Genomic DNA, 12316 nt, shown 5'->3' on the forward strand with positions numbered 1-12316 from the left:
AGTTGTTATTCCAGTCAGCTATATGACAGAGGATACTGTAAATAAAAAAATAATTTATGATAGAGTACGGAGGATGAGTTTAGGAATCTTACAACCTGGGAACCTATTTTAGGTTATTTGAGGCCAACTCGGAGGTTAGCGTCGCCCTGGTTCCCACGACAAAAAGCCAATGGGATTTTTCCATTGGCTTTTGAATTACTGCAAAAAATATACAAATGTTTTTGATACTTACACGTTTTGTCCAGCAAGACAATCTTCACCCCTTTTACCATTTTAGAAGCGTAAATGCAATCACAAGAAGCAAAAAGCTAACGGTAGGCTGTGAATGAACTACACCACTAACTGGGGTATATACTGATGTATTTTTATTTTATTATTTTAGTGAAATTTTAGTGAAAATCGTGAAACAGACTCTATTTCAGGCATCTCACCAAAAACCCATTCAAAAAATGATTGACTTAGAGATGAGGGAAGTGGAAGTGCTCTGTGCAGGCACCTCACCTCACCAATACTGATGCTTGGCGGATGGGTACCAATGATGTTCTGGGTGGTGTAATGCTACATTTCTACTTAGTATATATTTCTAGTTACTTAGTATATATTTCTACTTAGTATATTGTGTAAATGCTTAAGTGCTTGTACTTTTGCTCTGAACTCGGTTGAACTTCCCTGTGTTAGCGTACATGCCCAGATTTATCTTTCTTATTGTTGCAAAAGAAGAATTCATCCTTGCCTGCGCGCAAAGACAATTGTATGTTGTATGAGAATGTTCCAGCGCCAAGGCCGTCTGGCCGCTTGATTTGGTTGCTGACCGTTTGGTTTTCATTGTTGGTTCTAGCAGTCTGAGACCAGAATGTCTGTAACATCGGCCCCCACCTTTGCTCCTTCTGTATAAAGAAAGCGTGTTTACTTTACACTTGCATCTTCCTCATTGAGACTGTACGCATTCTGTTGTGATGATTGAACCTTCTCTGTGCAGAGAATACATCAACCCTAACCCTAACCCTAATCAAACTCAAAAGACAACCTCTGGTTTTCGGTATTCTTTATTTCAGCATTAAAAGACTCACACAAAGCGGGAATAGGATTTTTCCACCACAGTGGTTTTAAGCATCCTGCCTGGGCCGTGCACACCCGGTGCCATTTTGTAGTGTTTCCAGTCAGGATGCTTTCAATTGCTCCTCTGTAAAAGTTAACAAAAAACTGGCACAGGAATTTTGCTTTCTCAAGTTTCCTGAAGAAATACCAATGTTTCTGAGCTTTTTTTCACCAGGGTGGAGTTGTGTGATGAACATGTCAGGTTGTTTCTGATCTCTGATTCCCAGGAACTTAAAACCGATCACTTGCTCCACCTCGGCTCCATTTATGTAGACATGGGTGTGTGTCTTCACCTCCTTTTTTCTAAAAGCATCAATCAGCTCTTTAGTTTTGCTAATGTTGAGCAGCAGGTTGTTCCCTGAGTACTACTTTGCAAGTTTGTTGATTTCCTCCTGATAAGAAGTCTCACCATTGTTTGTAATCCGCCCGATGGAGGAGGTGTCGTCCACAAACTTTACAACAGAGTCCTCTCCATGCCGGGGATTGCAGTCGTGGGTCTACAAAGTGAACAAGGGGGGCTGAGCACAAAGCCCTGTGGGGCTCCAATGATCAACACTAGAACTGATGAGGTGTGACCGCCAATCCGAACTAACTGGGATCTGTTTGTGAGGAAGTTCAATAACCAGTTGCATAGTCCTAATTTGCAGTTTCATGGAGAAGATGAAAACCACAAACTAGACTACTGTGATATAGGTGTTGTTTTTTTAAGTGAACACAGCAGACTTTTTGGGTACAGGAACGATGGTGGCTGTCTTGAAACAGGTGGGATCACTGTGACCGTGATAGGTTAAAGATGTCAGCGATGACATCAGTTAGCTGGTTGGGACATGTTCTTAGTGCACGACCGGGACGTTATCAGGCCCAGCAGCTTTACTCGTGTTCACTCTCAACGGGGTTGTTGTGGATATTGACAGTGGCTGGTCCTCTGGAAGTGGGGCAGACTTAACAACTGGCTCTTTATTGAGGTATATATCGAGGTGAGCATAAAAGATGCTGTTGGAGTTAGGATCTCTCTTTTCGGTCTCTCCTGATGTCTCCACTTTGCCTCCTTAATGCCAGCTTTCAGTCTTGCTCTGGCGATGCTGTATGCTTCCTTGTCACCTGACCGTAAGGCAGCTTTTTTCTCTTTGGATAGGGCTCTCAGCTCTCCATTCATCCAGGCTGATTTGCTGATGTATGATGTTACTGTTGATCTCATTCAATTCTTGTAGTGCCTTTTTTTGTCTCAGGAGGAATGTAAACAGCTGCAACAAAAACCCTGGTGAATTGTCTGGGCAGATAATAAGTGCTGCAACAAATCATTATTAGCTACAGTTTGTGTTGCATGATTTACAAACTTGACAACGTAAACATTCTAAATGGATATTTTATTCTTGTTTACTGACTTAATTTCTTTACTTCATTTATCTTATTTGTCGTCTTGACTCTTGACTGTGGTGATTTTTCTCTTTAATTATTTCAAACGATGATAAACATAAAACAGTATTTCCTGTTGCAATGTTTGTTTATGCAGTTGCTGACAGGAAGTAAACCTGGAACAAACAGAATGGCAATGAGAAGGACTATAGGTTACTACGACTACATGTGAATGATGCTGTGTAGATGAACAATTTTCAGTCCAATATTGGTATTCATATTCCACTTATTTATCGTGATACATGTCTTGCTTGCTTCAATTTCCCAGTTCGTTAATCGGTCTCCTATAAAGACTCACGGTTGACTGATGACGTTACTTTGGCAAATAATTAGGTTAACAACTAAATAACACATTGTAACTACTTTTCCGGTTAGTGCCTTTTGTTAAAATGTAAACTTGGGTTTGCTTTTTCAAACATCACTTTTTATGATAAAAATGACATCACTGGATGCTGCCATTGGATTGCAACAAACAAAAACACATGCCAGACGCTGTGAGTCATAACAGTGGTGAGTGTGTGTCACTCCATAACGAGCATGTGCTCGACCAATAGATGCGCCATGTCGGTTTGTTTAAGACCAATGAGAATGGTCGGGAGGCGGGATTTGTGTAGAAAAGGGCGGAGTTGATAACCGAACCTCCGGAGTTCTTCTGCTGGCCAACTTCTCCTCCCCATTCATCTTTCTTTTTTTTTACCCACGCGCTGGAGGAGAGCTGTTGGAAAGGTAAGTCAGGATGCAAGTAGCCTCGTGTCTCACCAGATTAGATAAGTGTCTCTTTATGTGATTGGTATGTAAATGTATCACAATTTATTATGACAATTTCGAACTTTTGCCACGATATTTAAAGTGATGCTGTGTTTGTTAGCAACATGAGGCGGTTAACTTAGCTAGTGTATCAACGTACGATATGAAGCTCATGCTAGTGCCTTATATTTTCTTACTCACTGTATTCACCATGAGCTCGGTTTTAAACCCAGTTTAGATAACGCCATGTTCCTACTGTTAGCCTAACTAGTTAGCACGCGGAGTACAGTACTGTTATTGAGTGTGGTGGCGCGTGGATAACCGGAACTAGTGCGTGACAGCCCGCCTTTCTGGGGCGTCCATAATGGCCAGACCGTTAACGTTCACTGGGGTAAATGGAGCAGATCAAAAACAAAGCGAAATTGTCTTTACATTTAGTTTATTTTGCGTTATCCATTCTTCATTTTAAAGAAAAACAATCTCCAAAACAGCAGCCGTTGCCTCGCGCACATGGGCACTTGATAGTTGCCAAGATGACAAAAGCATCTTTGGTTGTTTCTTATACACTTGGCTACAGTTTGTTTTTGAATGGTTTGGGTGTAACGTTAGCGGATAGGCAAACCACTTCAAAAATCTTAAGTTATTAAAAGTGTGAAACAGCAGAGCTACCATCATCACAGACACGAAGAAGGTTAGTCCAAAACGAGAGAAGGAAAATGTTCCATCTGGAAGTTAAATAGCTTTTAAGATTCTGACCTGTAGAGGCAATTTGTGTAGTTGTACACTCAATCAACATTTTCCCATAGACATGCTCTTCATTTTTGATGTCACTCAGGTCACTGCTGCCCATCTGACTGATGTTGATTTCCTTACAGAGGCTGTAGGAGCGTAATGAAACATGAGGAGAGAAATCGCAGCTGCGGTGTTCTTCCTGAAGAGGCTTGTGAAAAAGGGGGGGAAGTTGGAGTCGCACAAGATCGATCTGTTTGTAGAGAGGCTGGCTGTTGCACTGCAGGAGAAGTTCAAGGGACACTGGTACCCTGAAAACCCCAGCAAAGGACAGGCGTACAGGTGCTGCTAACCACTATTCCACCATTCCATTACAACACAGCTTTCTTTAATGAATGTCTTCCCATTGGTGTGTACAGACTACATGTGGCTCTTTTTTTACAAACTGTAACCGGTGTTGTGTGCTCTGCAGGTGCATCCGAATGAACAGGCTCCACAGGCAGGATCCAGAGCTCCTTCGGGCCTGCCGAGAGAGCGGGGTTCAGTTCTGTGACCTGAGACTGTCCTGTGAATTCACTTTGTGGGTGGACCCTGGTGAGGTCAGCTGCAGGTGAGACTTGGAGTGAAGAGCTGAGATGAAAGAATAAGTTTGTAGTTCAACTAAAACAACTGGTTTTAGCATTCACACCTTTTTTAGTGGTGTAAATATTTTTAAAAGTGTTGTAGTAGAAAAAGCAACCTGTATATTGTTAGAATAATTCTGTTTTTTTGTTTTACTGCTGCACCCATTAATGCACATTTAGCTTAGAACATGAACAGAATAACACCGCACTAATTGCGGCTGTAATATGTGACAAAAAAAATAATCCTTTTATCTAATTTAATTTGTCTCCCAACCCAACTTTTCAAGAATTGCCAAGTTTTAAACAGAGTCCCTTCGAAGTCTGTTTATCCTCCTATAACTATTGATGTTTTCCCTCCCTGTATCACTGTTAATAATCAGGTACGGAGAGGACAATCCCTGCTTCTCAGTTGCCAGCTTCTCTAGCGATGATGAGGTTGACACAGATGTTGCAAAGGTGACCAGTGCTTTGGAGAGAGTGACGTCAGACTACCACTCAGGTTCTTCCTCGGATGAGGAAAGCACGCACGCTTCCCCTCTCACTGTCTTCAACGGCCGCCGTGCTTACCAGGTATTGCGTAATACATTTTAGAATTATTCCCATGACTAAATATCCCATGCAGGTCTGGAAAATGATGGAAAGTTTCTCCATAATAACCAGGATTTGGTGAACCGCAAAGTTGGTTGCAATATTGTGTTTTTGAGCAGTTGGATGACATATTTTTATTTATTTGTTTTCCTTTTTTTTTTTTTTTTAAGGCGGTGAATCCCGCTGCTCCTATGTGGCATCCTAACAAGATGGTACCGGGGAACGCTCACATCCCTCCACGGCCGCACTACAGCTTCATGCCTCGCGGCAGAGCCCCCCCCACGTTCAGGCCTGGCCTGTGGTTTCCTCCTGGCTATAGAGAAAGGCCTGCTCGGATCTGGGACACAACCCAAAATAGTTACAGATAGGAACCGTAGTGTTGTTCACACTAGACATTAAAGCTGAAGAGAACTTTAAAATGGCTGAACAATGTTCTTTTTTTAAAACATGAATTTATATCGATTACATAATAGTTTTTTGACAAAAAAGTCCTTTTGCACTTTAGACCATTTGTTATACTTTAAATGAATCACTTGTATTTAATTAGATATTGGAATACTCATGTTGATGTACTGTATTTTTACAATGGGAGATGTTCATGTATGTCACATACTTTGTCCTTTTGTGGTCAAATGTTTTATTTATTCATAATTGCAGTGCGGAATTGTCAAATGTATAGACTTAAATTAAGGGAGTTTTATTAAACACATTTTCTAAGCATCATGGTGTATTATGTTGTATATTGTATTATTTTGGTGTTTACAAAAGGATCCTCCAAGTGTTGTGGTTAAAGTGTAAAACTGCTGTTTTTTTTTACTGTTGGTCTTTTAGCATGTGCCTTTATTGTCTAGCTGACAGTGTAGAGGAGAGAAACATGTTTAACATGCAAATAAGGTCCCTGGCTGGAATCGAACGGGACATTACGGTTATGTGTTCTGCTCAGCAGGACGCTTGCATACATTAAGTGGTAATGTTAAGCTCAAAGGGTCGGTTCACCCAAATCAGTGTTCAAACATAATCTTAACATGCTTTGAGCAGCAGCACAGATTAAATTCCATTCTCATCTGCTGCACTGTGTGGTGGCAGAGATCTTGTTGAATGAAACCAAAACTATATTTGTGGTTAGATATCACAAGGGGTAAGTGAGTATTTCTGTGATTACTTTTAATCCTTAAATTTACTCATTAACACACTATAATACTCGCAGCTCCTTTGCTGGGCAGCAAATGATAACTATGAATCATTTAAATGTAATATTAATCTGCCACAAGCAGGACTGAATAATGTGAGAGCTGGATATGTATGTTCAACACTTTTGGACATGTAGTTCAACATATAGGTTTGTTATTGATTTGTGATTTAATTAAAAGTACATGCATATAAATATGAATACAAATGGATTAAACGCATGTTTTACAACACAAAAATTAAAATGTAACCTTTTTGAAATATAGCACCATCTCTTCTCATGCTCTTAGAAATGGAACATAAAATAAGCCATGGGTAGATGCTTCAGTATTTGCCACTATAATAACGACTCAAGAGGATCAGGTCGTGGCCATTTGTGAAAGAAATGGAGTAAGAACAGCTTGAGAAACCTCTTTGAGGGCTGGTGGTGAGGAAGGACATCCAGAAAGTTATAGAAACGCAGGTAAACACGGGCTCCTCTCCACCATTAACAGAAAGTGGGACAGCTCCCTGTTCTTTCCGGCAGGGGGCAGCACTGGATCTACTTTGGGACCACCGTGTGTCACGTGACAGCCTGCGGCGCGCTCGCTCCGCTGTGCACCTGCAGAGAGGAGGAGGAGGAGGAGGAGAAGGAGGAGTGGAGTTTGGATGCTTCGGTCGAGCCCGGACTGCCGCTTTTTCACTCGAACTCAGCACAAGTTCTCCGAGCAAGTTTCGCTGAAGAAGTCGTGGAATGTCTGGAAGAGGAATGGAGCTTTGTACTGGCCGGTTCTGCTGCGTACTGTTGAGCCTCTTTGCAGGTAAGTTTTATGACACCCGACTGACGGTGAGCTACTTTGATTATACGGTTTTTTTCTCCACCAAAACGACAGCGAGTACAATCTCCGGTCAGCCATGTAGCGTTGCTCTCACGTTATCCGCGTTCACACGGACACTCGCACGGTTTGATAAGTTGAACATGCTGAAAAACGTTCGGGTTGGTAGTGTTAGTTAATTCATGTTTACTCCAGTTAATATTTAACCGGCGCAGTGGTTAAACTAACCGCATCTGAAAACACTTAAAGGAATTTGCTCCGAGTAACTCCGACCCCAGATCAGTTTAGTTCGCTAGCACACCAGAGCAGGCGTCCGGCTACAACCAATATACAATATAAACAGTTTAACTAACGTACATCTACTTTCGGTCATTTGTAAACGTCACCAGATAATTGAAGTTCGCTAACGATATTCTATTTATTTCATTACGTTACACATGTTATCTCGGTAACCCCATTAAAGTAGCAGCGGTTTACCAGTTAAACCATCCTAGATGGGTCACTAGTTCTACTGAACCAACAGTTATTTAAATATACGGCGGTGTCTTTGAAGTTCTCACAGAATATTGATGGTGGATGCTTTTTTTTTTTATGGATGTTTCCGTGCGCTGTCTTTTGGTTTCATCGTCTGATGGTTAACACGATGGCTTGATCCGCTCTTAAAAACCTGTGGCTACAGGACTTCAAAGTGCGGCCTTTTCGTCCGCCATCTGCCACCAGTGCTGACCCCCCCCCCCCCCCCATCCCATCCCAGGCTATCACATGTAACTTAACCACATGTTTACTCCTGATGGACAGCTTTGTTTATGTTGGTGTCCTTTACTTATTTAAACCTTTCAATGGCAAGACCCGCCATTGTTGAGAGTTTAGTCCTAGTGACCCTCATCTAAGAGGCTCTTTGGTTGTTTGTTGATAGTGTAGGTGGGTAGATGCCAGTGGGGGGCTGTGACACCTGTTATAGAGCCATGTGATGTATATTTTGGGAAGCATCAGTCAGTCATAATGCAGTTGACGGATCATAATTTGTAATGTGGATCAGGACAAGGCAGGTCAAATATTCAAGTATTTATCTACATTTTTAAAACCTGGTGGTTTGCTCTGTTAGTGTGTCATTGGGGCGTTAAATGTAGAAACATTACTAGCATGGGTTATTTACTCATCAAAACTATAGTTATTCATTGTAAAGGCAGATGAGTTTAAATTTACTACGTTTGCTCTGTTAATTGTATCATGACTTCATTTCATGGGTGGGGCTTCCCCTGGAATTTACACTGAAACTGGCACATAGCTCCTCCCACTCCAAACAATAGTGTGAAACTTTTGCTACAGGATTGTGTGGTGGCTTCCGTCAGTGACATGCCACTGCAGTTATTAAAAATATGTTTGGGATTTTGATGGAGAGCCACGGTCAGGGCAATGACATTCCAGTCTGCTGATTAGTGAGAAACTCTCCATGTAAAAGCTGGGGCATTGAATGCAGTATAAGTTGTGTGTGTGTGTAGTGTATAGTGTGTTGTTTAGCCTTCTTTTGTCTCGTGATTCACATTGCTTTGTACACTGGTTTGGGCTCATTACCATCTTAATGGCATTATGGCCTCGTCATTTGGGCGCTGTTCCACTTCAGCAGACAAGAACAGTATCCGCTAGACTCGTAGCATTCTTTTAGCATGGGCTTCGTAATACACAATAATATGCTAACCTCTCTTAAATGGCACAATAACAAATAGCCTTCCTGCTCCATTTTCCTTGCTGTGTTTGTCCTCGAGGCACCGCATGGACTATGCAATGTTGACAAAATAAGTTTTAAAAGGGAGATCCTGAAATCCTTGGAAGTTGTGGTCAATCTGTAAAAGCGCAGACAGTACTCATAAAGCCTTCACATTACAAGTCAAGTTAACTAAACAATAGGATGCAAGGAAAGGAGAAGACTTTCTGTGAATGATTGTACACAGTTTAGTTGTGAAGTGCTTCTTTCGTGGGGCCCACTTTTTACATTCTTTGTGGTGATGTTTTTTTTTTTTTCATATGATAATGTTATCAGAGACCAACTGCTGTGGTGATGGCTTTTACTCTGAAAAATCACATCAGCATGAAAAAACCCTGCTCCGTGCACATGACGGTAGCTCTGCTTACGGCATTTTCAACATATTTCCAAAGTTGTTCCCCTTTCTTGACGGACACCTCTTGATTTAGTCTGTATATGTTTGAGTCCTTGCGTAGGACCAGAACAGTCATTTCCCCTGCTTCACTGATGCAGGACTTACCCTGTGGCCCCCCTCCACTACCTGGCTGTCTGAGTCAAGAGGGAAGCCACTGACCAGGATAAACAGAAACCGAGTGAGCCTGCGAGCAGGCGCAGAGCGCAGTTACCTGATAAGCCCTCTACCAAAGGCCCTGGCCAGGAACTGGTTGCTTGGTTACCTATTTGAAAACAGACACGGAAATCCAGGGAGTGTACGTGTGTGTGTGTGTGTGTGTCTGTCTGTGTGTGTGCGCTCCGGTTGCTTTCCAAAACTCCCCTCGCTTGCATGTATATGTATTAGGTCCTCTTTAACAGCAGAAATAAAATCCCTGTTATTTTTCCACAAACCATTGACGATGTTTTAAATATCTTGACACAACAGCGATAATCCTTTTAAGGAGAACAACTATTACAGCTGTGTGTGTATTTCTAAGGTGTTTTGGGCTCGTGAAGAAATACTTCCAACCAGAAAGATGGGTGGCGGCGTGTCCACCACAGCCTCAGCCGTTGTCATTGGCCCCACGCAGACAGTAATGACTTGAGGTCACATTCACTTGTCATGACCCAGCGGTCCGCTGCTCACCTCCTGTCGGCTCAAACGTGTTGCAGCTTCGCCTCCGAGCAAGAAAGCCGCCCTCTCTGGCCGAAAGCCCCCTGTCCTTGGAAAAAGGAAGCAGGAACATGTAGAATCGGATTACACTCCGGGGACACTGCTTTGTCCTCCATGATCTGATGATGGGGACGGCCGCGCATGAATATTCACAGCCCCGGACGTTAATATTTTAGCATGCCAGTGCTGCACTAGCCCTGTGCCAACTCCTATTCACCTATATGGCAGTGTGAAACGCTGATCCCACCTCTACCTCGCCACATTACCCAACCTCTTCTTCTACTCTCCTCCATTCCTAATCTGGTTTTCTGAAAGAACAAATTGCTGCCTGCTAGAGAATGAGCTAAAATGATTAATAGTGGTGCGAGTCCTTCCTGTTAATGGCTGTGCAGCCACTCTGTATTCAGAGCTCATTCTCTTTTTCACAGGTAGAGACTAAAACCGCCTTCATGGCAGCTGCCAGCGCATTCTTGTGGGAAGATATATTGGCAAGATTACACGTGAACCCCGTGGTCAAAAAGTCAATGTTACATCGACAGATATTTCATGTTTGTATGTCTTGTAACTTCTCTAACACTCTGGCCACAGTATTGGCTTACTGACAACACCCGGGTCACCAGAGGCACACCAGGCAGTGAGGGAGGTTTAAATGCTGTATGATTATTTGGAAAAAGTTCCGCTGCAATTCATTCATCTTTCAAAATGAAGCAGGGTGCTGTACTTTACACAAGGCTTAGAACTGTGATAAGATAAATGTTTGGCGTCCATTCTTTCATGGTAATGGAAGTGTTTTCAAGTGGTGGATGTCTCTGGATTTAACATTACTATTTATTTAGCTTCTTAAACGGAGGGAATGTCTTATTTACCCTGATGCATGGCATTAGAACACATTCCTGAGCCAGCATCCAGATCTACGAAGCATTACTCTACTTCTGGTTCTTCGCCTTGTGACTGTGTATTCTGGTGCTTTTTGCATAATGTGCTCACAGCGTCTGAGCTCGCCGCGTCAGTGCGAGGAAACGCGGTGTGGCAGGCAGGTCCCCGGGGTGCTGCATCTGCAGGTGCTGGTGTGCGGTCCGCTCCTGCTTACCTGCTAGGGAGGTGTCAGCTCAGCTCTACACATGCTCGAACCTCCGTTAGATTATCCTTTGGGGCAATGTTGACGGACTGGGCTTAGCTGTCGGGCCACACAGGAGGAAAGGAAACATCACTATCATGTCAAACGGACCTGACGATTTATTCTGACGGCAAATCGTTTGTTGCCACTTCTGACTTCCAATGGACGCGTCGTGTGGGAGATAAGCGTTGTATATTGTGTTGTGCATGTCACTCTATTATCAGCTAATGCTTAGGCATTGTCTTACACAGAACTGGGTTGTGGGAAGATGATTATATTTTGTCCCCCAACAGTAAGCCCCCTCTCTCGCCGCTAAGAACATTAGAGTTAATTGTGCGTCTAATCTCTGAAAAATATTATGGCTCAGAAAATAAGGGACATAAGCAGAAGGTGGGGTGAATTTTGGGAGGAGGAGGAGGAGGAGGACGACGAGGAGGAGGAGTGGGGGTGAAGCAGCTGTTGAAGGAGCCATTTTTAGCACCTCTATCTCATTGTAAAACATTACACATTGTCGACTGCGGGTGTGGTGAAAAAGGCAAATAATAATTGTCTGGAGGAAGCCTCTTTCTTGACTAAGTCCCACTCGATTTTGTTCCCCGTGGTGGTGATATTCAAATCAGTCTTTTTCTGTTTTAGTCTGATGTTTAATCATCATGTCAAATTATATAATTATGCTAAAGACTCCTGTCCATAGAAAATAAGGGATTTGTTATGAAAAAGGCCTGTTGCCGTCCACAAAATCCGAGACTGAACAGTCTTACAGGAGTGTGATTGCTTGTATTATAGATTTTAGAATTAGGCTGCATTAAAGAGGCGGTGTAGTGGAATGTTACCACTCCGGCTGAATCTCGTTAGGAGCGTTAAAGAGTATTGATACAAAGCGACACAGAATTCGTCCCAGAAAATCCCATTTCTTGTAACATTTGTTGCCCCACAATCAAGCCGATACTGAACTGAAGCCAAACGCTACAATTCAAATCCTTAGAATTTGGAATCAGTAAGGAGGTCAAATATAACATCTATGCATTCCTTACATGGGATCAAGCAAACCTCCCCATTTCTCCCATGTGAGAACATTTCGCCGTTGGATATAAGATGCTGTGGAGATGTTTGCAGGTGTACGAAGATGTGAAGAAAGGAAAG

At 42.6% G+C, this 12316-nt stretch overlaps 2 protein-coding genes across 2 annotated transcripts in view; both read left to right on the forward strand.

The window, feature by feature from the left end:
- Positions 1-3203: 3203 nt before the first annotated feature.
- Positions 3204-5921, forward strand: btg3 (B-cell translocation gene 3). The gene is made up of 5 exons (XM_076102082.1): positions 3204-3240; positions 4137-4332; positions 4463-4600; positions 4994-5183; positions 5372-5921. The coding sequence occupies exons 2-5, from the start codon at positions 4160-4162 to the stop codon at positions 5567-5569; spliced, it is 699 nt and encodes a 232-aa protein (XP_075958197.1). The 5' UTR covers positions 3204-3240; positions 4137-4159; the 3' UTR covers positions 5570-5921.
- Positions 5922-7034: 1113 nt separating this feature from the next.
- cxadr (CXADR Ig-like cell adhesion molecule) overlaps positions 7035-12316 on the forward strand; it is a 34561-nt gene continuing 29279 nt past the window's right edge. Inside the window, exon 1 of the mRNA XM_076102667.1 lies at positions 7035-7189. Within this exon, the coding sequence (XP_075958782.1) occupies positions 7123-7189 (67 nt within the window). The 5' untranslated portion in view covers positions 7035-7122. The remainder of the gene's footprint in view (positions 7190-12316) is intronic.

The sequence above is a fragment of the Anarhichas minor genome, unplaced genomic scaffold (genome assembly GCF_050575085.1).
Source record: "Anarhichas minor isolate MPS153535 unplaced genomic scaffold, ASM5057508v1 ptg000027l, whole genome shotgun sequence".
Lineage (NCBI taxonomy): Eukaryota > Metazoa > Chordata > Actinopteri > Perciformes > Anarhichadidae > Anarhichas > Anarhichas minor.

Excerpts from the sequence above, each read along its gene's own strand:
- btg3 (XM_076102082.1), top strand. The coding sequence starts at position 4,160 with ATGAGGAGAGAAATCGCAGCTGCGGTGTTCTTCCTGAAGAGGCTTGTG. Across the intron at positions 4,333-4,462 it reads AGCAAAGGACAGGCGTACAG|GTGCATCCGAATGAACAGGC; the intron begins GTGCTGCTAACC and ends TGTGCTCTGCAG. Across the intron at positions 5,184-5,371 it reads ACGGCCGCCGTGCTTACCAG|GCGGTGAATCCCGCTGCTCC; the intron begins GTATTGCGTAAT and ends TTTTTTTTTAAG.